The sequence below is a fragment of the Dreissena polymorpha genome, chromosome 1, assembly GCF_020536995.1.
Source record: "Dreissena polymorpha isolate Duluth1 chromosome 1, UMN_Dpol_1.0, whole genome shotgun sequence".
NCBI classification, from domain to species: domain Eukaryota; kingdom Metazoa; phylum Mollusca; class Bivalvia; order Myida; family Dreissenidae; genus Dreissena; species Dreissena polymorpha.
The window spans coordinates 81,426,678-81,443,643 of record NC_068355.1 but is presented as its reverse complement, the minus strand read 5'-3'; the positions used below and the strand labels follow the sequence as shown (position 1 = coordinate 81,443,643).

At 34.1% G+C, this 16,966-nt stretch overlaps 1 protein-coding gene across 6 annotated transcripts in view; it reads right to left on the bottom strand.

Annotated features, from left to right (window-relative positions):
- The window catches only part of LOC127837709 (protein CASP-like), a 149,619-nt gene that overhangs the window by 65,251 nt on the left and 67,402 nt on the right, over positions 1 to 16,966 (bottom strand). For all 6 annotated transcript variants that reach the window (XM_052365033.1, XM_052364991.1, XM_052365021.1 and 3 more), the window contains exons 3-6: positions 13,934 to 14,060; positions 12,270 to 12,407; positions 6,993 to 7,060; positions 4,592 to 4,724 (exon numbers count right to left, since the gene is read on the bottom strand). In XM_052365033.1, the coding sequence (XP_052220993.1) occupies positions 4,592 to 4,724; positions 6,993 to 7,060; positions 12,270 to 12,407; positions 13,934 to 14,060 (466 nt within the window). The remainder of the gene's footprint in view (positions 1 to 4,591; positions 4,725 to 6,992; positions 7,061 to 12,269; positions 12,408 to 13,933; positions 14,061 to 16,966) is intronic.

Genomic DNA, 16,966 nt, shown 5'->3' with positions numbered 1-16,966 from the left:
GCAATCCTCCTAGTTTCACAAAATATAACAGCAACAACAGAACTCTCCAAATTATTTACCCGTAAATCGTTTCGCGTTATAATAATTATTTATAATTTTCAGGTTTTTAAATTGTCAAAAGATGCACATAATGGATATTGTAGAGCAAGGTAATTGTTAAGTATTATTGTTTCCTCACAAATATTATTACAAGTACAATGAAAATTTGCGAATCTGAAACAACATTTTTATAATTTTGTCAATTTACCAAAATGTGAAATTAAGGTCCCTTTAACTTAACATTTATCTTTTACATTATTGTTGTTTGTTTGTTTGTTGTTGTTGTTTTTTTTGGGAGGGGGGCGATATATAAAAACAATTAGAATATTCAGTGTTTTTGTTTATTAACTGTATTAAATTGTTTTTTAACTTGTTTAACAGTGCTGTTATGCTAAATCTTGTATATCTGTGTACTTGACGTAATGTAAAAACTCAAAATCAACGTTTACTAAACAAAATATGTCCTAAAATAAAGTTAACCCATACAAAGTCAGTGTTCCATATAGCCATAGCCAAAATTTCAATGGTAGATGTGGTATGGTAACATAAATTCAACGAGATGTTTACTTTTTTGTGTGACAGTATATTCCATGTTTATTTTCCACCACGATATCCGAACAATTACGAGTTAGCACGAGCAGCGTCAGAACAACGTATTAATGAGGACTACGACGTGCTTGCAAAGATGCTTGAAGCCAATCTCGTGTTCACTCCCAAATGTTTGGATAACTTTGTATCGCATAAGTTCTGTTACCATACCACATCTAGCGTTGAAATTTTGGCTCTTGCTAAGGAACATTAGGTGTTAACATTATTTTTCAAAATATTGTACAAAACATTGATTGATTTTTAGTCTTTATTGGCTTTTAACACTTTATAATAATAATCTGATTTTTTAGGAATGCTTAATTATTGGAATTTAAATAAACTAAAATGACATCTCATTAGAGTAAACTTCTAACCATAATCTTGATTTACATCCATCTCATTGACAATACTGGGTAGCTTTTTCATTTGGTCAGGTTTCTCAAACAGTTGATGGCACCACCACTGTGTTCAACTATCGAAAAACTTACTGACTGCTATCAAACTGAACATGCCCAAAAACCACATACCTTCTCTTTAATATGACAAATGCATTATTACACCCCCATGTTGGTTTCACACAAAAAGGAAGTATTCTGAATTTAGTGTGGTTTTACTCAGTCAAGCTTTCATACATTTGTTAATTACAGACATCGCAATATAACAACATAGTTTTTTCTACATCCTGTTTGCCTATGAGAGATAAATTATTTTTTGTTTCATAAATATACACTGATTACCAGATAACAACAACACTTATTCAATTAATGCCAGCATGAACATACTGATATGAACATTTTTTCAGTATAAAAATTCACAGAAATGTAGGTTTCACTAATGGTACTATAAGTTGCATAAGATGCGTTCTTGTCTAAAAAAAGACCATCATTAAAGTTCAATGTTGGCATAATTGTCAAATATTTGTGCGATCTTTATATTTTACCAGCCATCTCTGACTGCAATGTCTGAAAATGGTAAAAAATACATGAAAATCATGTTGGTGTTTTTTATTTCAAATGTTTTGCATTCAAATATTTGTGTAAAATGCATTCTGTGGATAATTAACACTAAAGACTTGTGTAAATATTTATTGATATTTAAAGCTTATATATTTAAGTTTACATGTCACCATCAGTAGATAGTTGTCATTTAACCTCTTACTAATTAAGAAAAAAAGTCACTTTGGGGCTATGAAGACTGCTGATACCTGTTGTCAACTTCATGTATAAACTGCAAATTAAATGGGCAGTGCTCTGTGAAAAGGGGGTTTAATGCATGTGCATAAAGTGTCATCCTAGATTAGCCTGTGCAATCTGCACAGGCTAATCAGGGACAACACTTTCCACCTACACTGGATTTTTGGTAAGATAGATACTTTCTTGAAACAAAAAATTATATTAAAACAGGAAGTGTCATTCAAGATCAGCCTGTATGGACTACACAAGCTTATCTGGAACGAGACTTTACGCACATGCATGCCTTTTCCCCAGAGTGCAGCCCATGTTCATTTGAACCTTTAGTAAGACTTACACTTATTACTCTTTAAGCTTATTTGACAAAACAACGACAGATTACACAACTATCATAATGCATTAAACTTGCAAAAATTGAAAATGAAGAAAATTAGTGCCTAAACTGTAAGCATACAACAAAGGAATTATTTCAAAAACAACAGTGAAACATCTGTTTGAATAGTAACATGGCTGTGTTTTAAATCACAGCAGTCTTCATCTCGATGCTCCGTCTAATTTTGAGTCTGAATTGGAGATGGCAAACAATGTCTGGTATATGATTTCATCTTTTGTTAAATTATAGAACAACCGGCCGTCTTCATATGGATATTTTCCTTCTGTTGTTTATTTTAAAATTAAATTATACAAATAATTGTGAAATTCAATAGAAAAAATGGTATACTATCAGGCTTTTTCCGCCCTATGCCACGGGTCCGAAATTCGGCCCCATTCCCAATGCAAATCTGGTTGTTTTTTTCCCAATTCAAAAAAAAATTCCCAATTCAAAAAAAAAAAAAAAAAAAAAAATTTTTTTTTTTTTTTTTTTTTACCCTTTAAATATATAAGTTGACCTGATCTGGTGTAGAAAATAGAAAGTATTGCATAATTAAATTATCTGTTGCCTTGAATTTGTTTTAAGAACTGTAAAATATGTTAATGATTATTTAAGACTTAACTTTTTATCCTCAAAATCCGGCGCTTCCCGCGATTTTTTTCACCTCAAAAAGGCCAAGCCTTTTCCCCAAATTCAGATTAAAAAACCTGCACTAATCACACATGTTCATAATATTTTGTAAAATTTTAATAATAAGTTATCAAAATAGTCGTTATTTACCAGTTAACGGCTTCTTTGAAATATAAGAAACACTGTTTTAAATAATTTACATGCGATAATTTTTCCCAATTGAGCCAATTTTGCGATTAATTTTTTTCCCAAAATGGGGGTTTTCACGACGCGAAATTCCCAAAATTCCAGTGTGGCGTTTTCCCAAAATGGAGCGGAAAAAGCCTGACTATATTATTGTTTGGTCCACCTGAGTTCGCTAGCTTGATGAAATGATAGATTATTTCTATCATCACTTAAGGAATTGCTTTTTTTAAGTACATTGCACAAAACCACAACTAATTCACCTCTCAACATATTTTGTTAATTTTGAATATTAATTCTATAACAATTTATCAAAAAGATAAAAATGCTGAGAAATATTACAATTATTTTTTTCCCACAAAAATTAACAAGCCATAAATCTCATTTTTAAAAGCATTAATGTGTTGAAAAACAAATCTTTTACTGAAAACAAACATGTCACAAATATGAATATGAACACATACTAAGCTGATTAACTAGAAAAAAATCAATTATGGTGGACGAACCAGTTATCGAACACCTAAGAAATTACCTTAAATTATGTTAACATTGAAACACTTAAAATGACAAAAACATTTTGTTTTAACAAATGACTAACAGTTTAATCATTAAATAACTTATCTGTAAAGTTTTCCAGCAAATATCCTTCAAGAATTCATAACAATGATTCCCTGGTTATTGTCACCTCTAGCAGACAAAACAAAATGGCGGCCGATGTAAACATGACCTATTACCCGACACTTCATAAATACTACTCTAGCATATACAAAGTCACATGACTATCACGTGACCCGGACTCGGCGAAAAAATCTGCGTCGGCTGCAATCAAAATTGCAAACGGAAATATGCTTTTGGTGTGTAAATGCACGTTTTGATAAATGCATTCAAAAAGTAATAGCAAAAAACACATAAAACCGTGTAAATAACAATAAATGCATTCCTTTAACCTGTTTTCAGCGCATTTGTTTCAAGCTAAGTAGGCAAGTAGGTCAGTCACTTTATGTGCGACCATTTGTTTATCAATGTGACGTAATGCGCACTTTTGCGCATGTGCATACAGAATCAAAACAAAACGTCCGATAATAAGTGCTGTTCGATAACAGGTACTTACACGATAAGTACAATTTATCAATTGCTATTCCATCAAGAAATTTCTTTTTTAGAATTAAATAAGTCTCTTTTCAACCCAAAACACTAGTATCATATAATGCCAGAGAAAAAAAATCATGATAAATATAGATATTAAAAGCTTAGCAGGCATTTACTCCTGATCCGAACTCGGGCTTGCTTTAACGCTTCACAGCTGGTAACAAACCAACAGCAATACAATGATTACGCAACAATGCCCTAAGTAACTTTGCAAGGTTAACTCTTTCAGTGCTGGAACCGAATTTTGAAGGCCTTTGCAAACAGTTTGGATCCAGATGAGACGCCACAGAACGTGTCATCTCATCAGGATCCAAACTGTTTGCTATTCTGATAGTATTCTTTGAAAAATATCAAAGAAAATGCTAAATTTAGAAATTCAGCAGACGACATTTAAGCAGACGACAAATCTCCTAGCATGCAAAGGGTTAAGTGTACATACTATTTGTAAGTGCTGCGACTCGTTGTTCCGCCTCTCCAAGTTTCCTTGACACTGCAATCTGAGTCTCCTGAAGTTGGCGTTCCTTTTCGGCAAATGATTTCTGAAGATCCCTCTCCTTTTCTTTTGTACGAGCCTACAACATGCATCAACTGAACAATATAACCTTTGATTTTAATGTTTTACATCTGATTTTTTTGTGAATTTCACTTGCTAGAAAATCAAAGGTTCATTTCCGCTTTGCAATTACTACACCAGATATTCAAAATGTTTATTAAATGTTTATAAGTAATCCTCCAATATTCTAAAACTATAAACAAACTTGCATATAGCATGAGATATAGTTTTAATACACTATATGAACAATTTTTTCCAATTAATTAAACAGTCGCCTTACCAATTTTACATTCAAACGCACTGTATATTCAATTACACATAAAACAACACTGTCTGATTAAAAACAAGTCTTAACAGATGCTTGGTCGGGATAAGCGCAATTAAGATCATAAAGAAACAATCAAGCTTGTCACCGAGTCAGCTGATCAATGTCACTAAAGAGCATTGATTTTAAATCCCACCCCTCCCCTGGACGCAGACTTTCCATTTGTCGACTGGTTCATAATAAATCAGTCAAGCATGACTGGTCCGATGTTTGACTGTATCAAAGACTTAACACCATATAGATGTAATTTTGCTGTCATTATTCTTGTCACCGGCTCAGTCGAAACTTTGGCTTTGACAAATGAGTAGTATACAGCCATTTGGTTCAGAGTGTGTTTCAATTAGCAATCCGCCTATTACTGATATAAGCCTGCAGGTCCATTGGGCAGGTCGCAAATCCAAATGCATAAATTCACATGTCAAAGTAGCTTCACTTTGTTGTAGTTCATAACTGACTGACAAACAACTGGGCATTATTGTCTAGCATGATACGTATCAAATATTTTATATATGATCCTCGCCCTTGGAAAACAAGTATCAATACCTGAGCCTAAGGTTTCATGCCAGACTGCACAGGCTACACTGGGACAACACTTTATGCACATGTATTAAACCCCGTTTTCTCATAACAAGGCTCATATATACAATATTTGAAATATAAATACCCGGTTAATAAATAAATAAATAAATAAATAAATAAATATATATATATAGAAAGAGAGATTACTTAAGTACTTTTCGAAACAATTATGAAACAAATTGCATGTAGACGTAAAAAAGCTTCCTTTTTACCTACAGCAAACAAGTTTATAGGAAGCATCTTCATAATTCATGTATATAAGGGTGTATAATTAATGTTGCCTTCGTACATCGAGTTATAAACGCCTTATTGACACTATTTATTTCACTACACTAAAAATTCACATTTTTTCTGCATTGCTGATTTTTTACAGAATACAATAATTCTATCATTTTTCAAGGTGTCACAGCAGTTACCTGGGGCAAAAAAACAAATCAATTAGTTACTGTTAAATATGGGAGCAATTAACAAACACTGAATAAATAACCAAACACAATCACTGCGCAACTTAACCCTTCACAGCCGCCAGTACAATAGCATGGCAATTAATTCCGATCAAACACTGACTTGGCCAGGACGCTGTTACCACTGCATTGTGGGACTCAGCCACTCATCTTGTGAGGTCAGTTTAGAGGCTTCAACTGCGTTGTAATCTTTGCAAGCATGTAAACCGCCCTCAGAATTGTTGACATGTTCCCAAGAATCTGTTGTTGACTGAGCTAACTTGATTTCAATCTGTCCACTTTCATTTCTTCTCCGAGGATTAGTTATCATCACAATTACCATCATTTAATTTAAAATTTTCTACATTTCTGTTTAAGTTAGTTAAAAAGTGAATGTCAGCTTATAATGTATTATTTTGTTACTGGCTGACTGGTGATTATTTACTTTCATTCAAAATCAGCACATCTGTCACTATTGGATGTTTTAATTATACTATCAATATTGCCAGTAATAACAATAACCGCAGCAATATGAAACTTCGTCATGGTCAAAAACCACCAGCACAATCAACACTACCATTGTTTATCACAGCAACCCACTAACATAGTTTTTCAAGGCTACAAACTACCATAGTTATCAAGGCTACACACTCCCATAGTTACCTGGCTGTACACTACCATAGTTTACCTTGGCTACACACTACAAATGTTTACCTGACTACACACTACCATATTTTACCCAGGTACACACTACCATAGTTATCACCGCTACACTACCATAGTTTACCCGGCTTCACACTTATATATATTGTTTGCTTACACACTACTATAGTTAACCTCGACTACACACTACCATAGCTTACCTCCGCTACACAATACCATAGTTTACTCGGCTAAACATTTAACATAGTTTACCTGGCTACACACAACCATTATTTACCTCTGCTACTGCCTCTATACGATCCTCTCCTTCTTTCAGACGTTCTCGAAGCTGTTTGATTGTCACCTCTGAAACACAAACACCATTATTTTATTCTTACTTTCATTTCAAACTTTTTATTTCACATCTAAACAAGAAAAAGAGCTCCATTCTCGATGACAAATGCCCCCAAAAACAGGGCCTTGACAAAGAAGTTTTGCAACATATTTAACTGACAAAAAGAGTTAATATGAATCATATTAGTGTGACTTAGCCACTTAAATAAGTTTTTAGTTGAAACAGAGTTATGCACTTCTGTTAAATCATTGTTATAGTAAATGGGTTGAGAATATTAAAGTATAACTAGGGGTCATCAACTGTCCACGGCCAATGAATGTGAATGTGAAGTATCAAGCCAATTGGTAAATTCATTGCGAGTTATTGATTGAAAAGATTTTCACACTTATTGTGACAGTAACCTTGATATTTGACCCAATGACCCCAATTTTGATAGGGGTCATCAACTGTACAAGGCCAATGCATATGGGAAGTATCAAGCCAATCAGTGAATCAGTTGATGAGTTATTGATCAGAAAAAAATTAACAGTATGACAGTGACCTTAACCTTTGACCTAGTGACCCCAATTTCAATAGGGTATTCTACCGGCAAAAGCCAATGTACATGGGAAGAATCAAGCCTATTGGTGAATCCGTTCACAAGCTATTGAACGCAAAAATTTCTACTTTTAGTGTGACAGTGACCTTGACCTTTGACTTAGTGAACCCAATTTCAACAGGGGCCATCTACTGTCCAATGCCAATGCACATGGGAAGTATCGAGCCAATCGGTCCCTCCATTCACACGTTATTGATCTAAAACAATGTTCACTCTTAGTGTAACAGTGACCTTGACCTTTGACCAAGTGACCCCAATATTATTACATTGCACAAATTAAGTATCAAGCCAGATGGGTAATCCGTTCACAAGTTATTAATCGGAAACGAACTGGTCTACTGACCTACCTACCGACCGACATCCAGCAAAACAATATACCTCCTCTTCTTCAAAAGAAGAAATCAAAATACCTTAATACCAAAATTTAATAACATGAACATATTATTTTATATCCAAATGACGGTTGAATATTACGACCACTGCAAAGAATATGAACAATACATAATATCAATAAAAACTTTTCATGTCAGCTTTTTACTCCATATCGAAATTCTTTACATTTATTTAAAACTATTTTCATAAGCAATAATGATTAAAGTATTAAAATAAACAAGACTATTGCCAAGCAATATATGTCCCCTACCGGCTCCACCATTGTAAGAATTATTTTATTTTTTATATATTTGTTGCCACGTAAGAAGAAAGGGAAAATGACGTGCATAATGCCCATATTGCCATGTTTCCATGTTTCAAGTTTCATGAAAAAATATGAAGAACTTTTTAAGTTATCGCAGGATCCAGAAAAGTGTGACAGACATTCAGACAGACGCACAGTGCGCAAACCATAAGTCCCCTTCGTTGAACCCGGTAGGGGACAATAATTATATAATTACTAACAAAACCTTTAGTATATCAGCCCTACAAAGCAGGTATTTATACACTCCATATGAAGCAATCTGCGACACCGATACGCTAGTGTGTATGTAGAAACCTTTTGGACATTCTATCTGTGAACAATACTTGCATCTGTTCCGTTATTAATTTCCCTGATCAATACCAAATGTGCTTAAAAATCAATGGATATAGGCTCAGATAATGTAAATAGATTTATCATATCCTAGATATAATCACATGGTCTAATACTGATCTTGACTTGAGGCTCTTCAACAGGATTTCTATGTTTTTATACTTTTATAATGTCCAATAGTTAGATCAAGTTAACAATGTTTGGTTATTGTTACAATAAAATGTTAACCAAACAAAAGAAACATGTGTTATTAGCATTGATTGAACATGTTCTACTTCAAGTTTTATTTTGTAAAATATGCATATAATTTCAATTGTTAAATATATGTTTCATATAATATCAAAATGGAATACTATATTTATCAATTGGAATGTTTTTATTTATAACATTAGAATAATAATACAAACTGTTAATTTTTAAAATTTTCCCTTATGAATACATATCCTCTACAAATAAACTTGTTTTCTAGTTGGATGGGTTCTCTCCCTTCAGCTATAGGATAAATCAAATTAGCCTGTTTTACCCTTTACACTTTAAAAAGCAACAAATAAGGAAATAATTTTAAATTTTCTTGGTCTGCATTTCTTTCTGTACCAGTCATGAACTATTCAAATGAAGGTGATATATTCTATTTATGTATATTCAGTATATCAATGGTATTTATTTGTGTGTGTTTAAACTTAAAACTGCCAGAAAAAATTGACTGTACAAATGAATAATCCTAGATAGTAAAAAATTGTGAAGCAGAACAATCGGTTTACCAGCAGAGGTGTTATCACACTAATTCATGGTGGATCAAATGGGCCTTGTTCTATGAAAATGGGCTAAATGCATGTGCATTAATTGAAGACCCAGATATAATTAGCCTGTGCAGTCCACACAGGCTTATCAGGGACTACACCCTCCACTTTTAAGATTTTTTTTGTTTAAAGCAAGTCTCTTCTTAACCCTTTGCATGCTGGGAAATTTGTCGTCTGCTAAAATGTTGTCTGCTGAATTTCTAAAATTAGCATTTTCTTCAATTTTTTTTCAAAGAATAATATCAGAATAGAAAACAGTTTGGATCCAGATGAGACGCCACGTTCTGTGGCATCTCATCTGGATCGATACTGTTTGCGAAGGCCTTCAAAATTCGGTTCCCGCACTGAAAGAGTTAACAAAAATCTATTTTAGGCAGACTGCAGGCTTATCTGGGATAACACTACACACATGCATTAAGCCCAGTGTTCCCATAACGAGTCTCAAATTAAAGATAATACAAACACCTGCTGCAAAGCACTGTTTATGAACAGTGTTGATCAAAGTGCACCTGAAGTCATCCTAACTAATTGTAAATCAAGTCATTCTCATTTGCCACCCGATGTTCCAACTTGTGATGGCGACATTTGGTAGAAGGGCGAGATACACAGGCTCCGAGTCAAACATGCTGTTTGTACCTCTGAGGCATGTACCATTGATTTCCAATTGCCAACTGATGTCTATAGCAGCAATGTGACTGTTAAGAGACAGTACAAAACTTTGGTTGAAAACTATTCTTTTTTTTATTGAGATGATAAATTTAGAATTCTTTCACTTTCAGCAAGGTTCATCCAAAGTCATCCTATTTTTGACTGTATTCTTTATATGGCAACAAATTAATCAACAAGAACAATAATGACAAGACTTGCTTTAATTTAAATAAAGATTGTTTTATGATTTATAGTAGTTATGCAACTTAAGAAACATACTGCATATTTTTGGTAATTAGCTTTTGACCTACCATTTGTACCCTTTTTAGAAAAACATTGTTTAAGCATGTGTGCCCATCTTTGCTTTAACCCTTTGAATGCTAGGAAATTTGTCGTCTGCAAAAATGTCGACTGCAGAATTTCTAAAATTAGCATTTTTTTCGATTTTTTTTCAAAGAATACTATCAGAATAGCAAACAGTTTGAATCCTGATGAGACGCCACGTTCTGTGGCGTCTCATCTGGATCCAAACTGTTTGCAAAGGCCTTTAAAATTCGGTTCCCACACTGAAAGGGTTATAACTTACTTTAATTGTCTTCTTAATGACCCATTCAGACAAACTTCTAATCATGACAGGTAAACGGACTGACCATCATGTTCTACTGATCCGAAAAAACAACCATTTTATTATGACAAATGTTCAATACACTATTTTTTCCTATTAAACCTATGGGAAGATCATATTCTGATTATTACACTTCTTTTAAATAATATTTAATTTGCCATTTCAGAAAGTAAATTACATTCCCATTCGAAGGGATCGTATTTATCCCCAAGCTGTTCATAGGCGAGTTTATTCTAGTGAAAGTTGTCAACTTGACAAAAACAGTTAAAATGACAAATAGCTTACAGTTATTTGATAAAACATAACATTTCCAATGCAGTGCATTGTACTCATAGATTCAACATTGTGACAATGGAAACACTGTATATAATTGTTTGAATAATGTTGAATATAAAAACACATAAACTGTTCTTAGATGCTTAAATACTTAAATATGCACACACAATATTTATGAGAGCATTTTGACAATTTTACTCATTTTTATGCAGTCATATTTTTACTGGCAGAAGAAATTCAGACATCTTTACCTGCCTGTTATGCTTTATATAATTTAATAATCTTTTTATGAAATAAGACATTCAAATTATATTTACTCGGCATTTTATTAATGAATAGATTTACTTACAGTAAATAAAATGCAACTGAAGAATCATCAGTTGTAATCCATTACAGAATGTGTTCATATTGACACCTTACAGTATAATGCTCACCAAAACGATAAAATAATCCAAAACTGAGAATATTTGCCCTTTTATTTCAAACCCAATGTCATCAATGATGGCTAAACAAAAAACAGTCTCAAAATGTTTGGTGATTTTTTCACTAAACACGACAAACACATCAATTATTTTGCAAAATCTAACCAAGTTTGAACTTTATATAGCTGAGTTGATCAGTAAATTGTAGGCTTTTCATAAATTGGTAAATGTCATATTTAATGTTCAGATAATAACAATCACATGAAAATGGGGCAGTTAAGTTTGGTACCAACAGAGTCCCAAAATGTCAAATCTCAACTGATCTGAATTTTTAGCATAATTGAACAAAAATCAATGGCTTAATATGGTACCAGAAATGGGGTGGAAATGCCAAGGCAAATTGTTTTTGTATGATAATACCAATAATTATGATGCATGACACATGAAATTTGCAAATGAACAGTTTCCTTGGTAAGTTCACAGACATGAAAGCAAAACTCCCAGTAAAAACGTTTGGAGCAGAGCGAACTAGGACAAACCCAATTACAGGCCTCATTGAATGCTTGACTGCATGTACAAAATTATGCTGTTAGTTTATTTTTTATGAATAGCAAACATTTTCACATTGGAGAATATTTGATTGAATTCAACATCATAATTCTCATCATCCTCATCCTTATCCTCACCATCATCATTGCCACTACCATCTTACCACATACTTATGATACTAATTGTTATGAAAGTATATGCAAGTGACTGGTAAAGCAGCATTGCAAGTATTACCACTGCTACAAGATGCAACACCATAGCCCGTTGGCCAGTACCTTGGTTTTTCACCTCAGCAAACTCATGGTTATACTCGTCTAGGGTCTCCCTAAGCTGTTTGTTCTCTATCTCCAGATCCTGGACGCGGTGGGCCTTCTTCTGCAGCTGCTGGGCATAGTCCAACACTCCAACAGGGTCTGTCAGCAAATACAGCATGCACATCAACCAAACTTTTCAGTTATAATAAATAAATCCTAACCTATCATATACAATCTTATAGCAAGCATTAACTGCGATAACATCATACACATTCATTAATTTCTATTAAATTGTCATACTCCTGTAATTTTACATATTTATTATGCTGCACACTAAAGTTACTTACTTTCTGTAAACAAGAAGCTTCATCCAAAACCACAGCCACTTTTATGTATGGTAAGTTAGTTAACAAATATTGACGACAATTCAAAACAATATAAAACTATAAGAAGCAACTGAAGTCGCGCAATGGTCAAAAGTATTGATGTCTTTAGTTTCCGCATTATAGGCTGATCAGATCAATAGAGCAAATATTGGCCTCTGTAAATTGATGGCTTCAAGGATTCAATATATTGACATCTGAAATTTTGATTATATTACACAGGTTCGTTTCCATGACAATTCCATATTCTCAGATCTGTGAAGTATTGATTAAACCAAACAGTGAAAATAACTCCTAACACTACTCTGCTACTTTTTATGACACTCCTATAAAGTATCAATCAAAGACCAACTTGTCAACTTTTTGTTCCTTAGATGCTCAAATCCAGTAACTTTTGGCATAGTTCTATAGGTCAGGAATAACTGATGTATATATTAAGTTTTGATTATTGGTGTTCCCCATAAATCAATAATTACCAAACAGGCCAGTGTGACAATTTTCAAGTGATTGGCCATAATTGGCTGATAATATAGTATCATGCTGCCAGTGTCTTTATGAATTAAATACCAGTGCTAGTGTGTGTCATAGGCTTTGCACAGTCCTTGTGCTCACCTAAAAAGGGGTTATTGACAAGCACAGAGGGGGCCTTCAATATGACAGGGGAGTGTCACAATTACAGTATCTAATGGGGTAGATCAACAATACTGGAACAGCGATTGTATTTGCCCAATTGGGAAAAGTACAGGTACCAGCCTAATGCTGAAAAATTAGCACGGAAAAACCTGAAATTGGAGAAATTCGCATTGTGAAGTCTTCAGATTGGGATACTGGTGTTTTCAATTTGTTGCTATCAAATTTGTAATTGATAACTAAGTGTTAAGAATAAAAAAATCACTGTGGAAAGAAGAAATGTGATCAAACATCATCCTCATCATCATCATCAGTAGCAGCAGCATCATTTTCATCATCATCATCATCATCATCATCATCATCATCATCATCATCATCATCATCACCATCATCACCACCATCACCACCATCACCACCATCATCATCATCATCATCATCATCATCATCATCATCATCATCGCAATCACCACCACCATCATCATCATCTTCTTCTTCTTCTTCAGCCTCATCCTCATACCCTTTAACCTTTACCAGCTCAAGGATTACCATCATCATCATCACCATCATCATTATTATCACTTTCACCAGCAAAGCCAGCAAAACAACCATCAGCACCAACAGCAGCAGAAGCAACAGCAACACATTTGTTTATATATTCCTTATTAATGATACCTGGCAGATCAATTAGTTTCTTGTAGACTGAAAGGAAGGCCGCCTCTGCTGCCTTGCTCCTCTTTGACAGAGCATCTATTTCGCCTTGAAAGCTCTTCAACAGTGGGGCTACTAGTTTGCGAATATCCTGAAAATACACAAAAGATAATTAAGATAGAGTTGCTCCCCTTTATATAATGTCAGTTCTTAAATTCAAGTTAACAGAATCTGCTTGCTTGTCATTTGCCATTAACAGCACCGTCATAATCAGCATTGGCCGCATCAGCATTAGCATAAGCATTTTAAGAAAAGCTTAATTATCTTCAAAATCCATATTTAAAATCTTCATCAGCAATCATATCAATGTACAGCATCATCAAAACATACCAAACACTCATAATTTCAAAAGGAATCAATACAATAGCAATATCCTCTTCAAAACCTGCTAATAATGAGTGAGAGAATGGGAAGATTATCATAGCAGCCAAGACTTTCACAAAGAGACAAATCTTTCACCAACTTTATCAGACAAAGGCCAATTTCTCAGAGATGTAACTTCAAGTAATAGTCAATATCAATTACAGAAGTGTTTATAGAGAAATGCTGGATAGTTGTTGGAATCAGTTCCACATTATCCTGACATCAGAATGAAATGAGTGAACTTATTTTACCTGACACTTTCTGAACCATATCTCATGATCCCCTTGTTTACTGCCACCAAATTTTCTAGTAAAATCTTGATGTAATTGTCATCCTCAGACCTATCCAGATTGCATAACATATTGCTTGGGTTTTCCACATCCATGATACTGTCTGAATCAATTAAAGTGAATCTGGTGTGAAAAGGAAAACAGAAGCTAGGAATAACTGCCCAGCAGCCATATAAACATCAAAAATCCCTTTAACCCCTCCATTATCAGCTCTAACTACCCTATCTACTTATATGATAGTGTGATCTTATTGGCCATTGTTTCAGAAGTGATTATTCTTGGCAAGATCCCTCCATTCCACATTTCAGGCCAATCAAGCAGTGATTTTTATATTCAGCAGAAAACAATGTTAACGAAGCAATCAGGTAGAATGAGAACATCCAGCCACTCAAACGGGGAGAAGGATATTGGAAATGAATCATTACTGGTAACATTTCCAGCTTTGTTTTTGTTTGCCAAAATGCTAGATAATTCAGATGATTAAGGTCTTGTTTATTGGACAAGATGAAAGAAGTTTGAGAATAAATGATATGGAGGATTGTTGATGGGGCCTTGATCACTGAAAATGAGATCCACAGAGCCTGGCCTGATTACCAATGTTGAGAATGATCAGTCAGATCAGTTAATATTGTGTGGCAAGACAAAGTGTCTTCAACAAAGTGTCTTCAACAAAGTGTCATCAACACCATCCTCCTCATCCTCATCATCATCACCATCACCATCACCATCACCATCATCATCACCTAACCAGTATCTGCATAATTGTCATCACCTCTTCCCACTTAAACAAGACCATAATCATCAACATCAGGGGCAATGTAAATACCTCAGCATTGTTTTGTTACAGTATCTATCTTAACCATCATCACTTTATTCATCATTATAAATGATACAACTAATAACGATCATGACTATTGAAGATTCAAATTCTCGATTACATGCCATCACATCATTAAAATACGATCTGGTGTCATAAATATGCAAATTTATTACAAAATATAAATACTCTATATCATTATAGGGTATCAATATCAAATTCCAGTCTTTCAAACAACTCGTCAAACTATGAAATAGCACTATCAGCAACATATAAATTATAGCCGCCAGCCTCACAGTGCTCAGGTCCCTGTGTACATCTATACATCATGCTTCCATTCAGCCACTTATCTCATTGATCAAATGGCATAAAACATAAATTTCAGTAAAACCAGCCACAACCCCTGTATGTATGGTCTGATCATATATCTGGCCACAGATTATAATGTTTCAGATAAAAGACTTATTCACATCATAATTGATACTCTATAGATTTAACAGAATCATAGCGTGGCGTATGCTGGTGTGGGAAAACAAGATAAAATACAGGAATGATGTTAAAATAAGTTGATGAAAATAAAGCGACTCAAATATACAACCTCCAGTTAAACTTAAAAAGGATGAACAACCTATACTATCAAATATATTGTTTATAACACTGGTGTTAATTTACTTTAATAATGATCATTTTATACTGATTGATGCACATAACGAAAAGTATTCATTTAACAAGAAACTTTGTTCCAAAAACACATATTTCCCTGTTCACAGAGAGGTTATAAGGGGGAATAACAGACAAAGCATATGGACAAGGGAGTCACAAATTATTCCTGATTAAAGGTCTGGATTACATTGATCCAGTATTTTAAGATTGAAGATTTTTTATTTAGACAATGTTCAACTTTTATTAAGCAAAGTTCTGATAATTCAAGGGTCATAATTAAACAAGAGCTGTCACCATAGGATGACATATGCCCCCTATAAACGCTTTGATAAAAGTTATGAGCATTTTTCGAAACCTAAACGCAGATTTCGAAACCTAAACCTCGACCCTTAGTTCAAGGTCAATGTCACAGGGGTCAACATTTTTGTGCGTATGGAAAGGCCTTGTCCATATACACATGCATACCAAATATGAAGGTTATATCTCAAGGGACAAAGACGTTATGAGCATTTTTTGAAACCTAAACGCAGATTTCGAAACCTAAACGCAGACCCTACGTTAAAGGTCAAGGTCACAGGGGTCAAAATTTGTGTGCGTATGGAAAGGCCTTGTCCATAGACACATGCATACCAAATATGAAGGTTATATCTCAAGGGACATAGAAGTTATGAGCATTTTTCAAACCTAAACGCAGATTTCGAAACCTAAACGAGGACCCCAAGTTCAAGGTAACATGGGTCAACATTTTTGTGCATATGGAAAGGCCTTGTATATATACACATGCATACCAAATATGAAGGTTACATCTCAAGGGACATAGAAGTTATAAGCATTTTTCAAAACCTAAATGCAAAGTGTGACGGA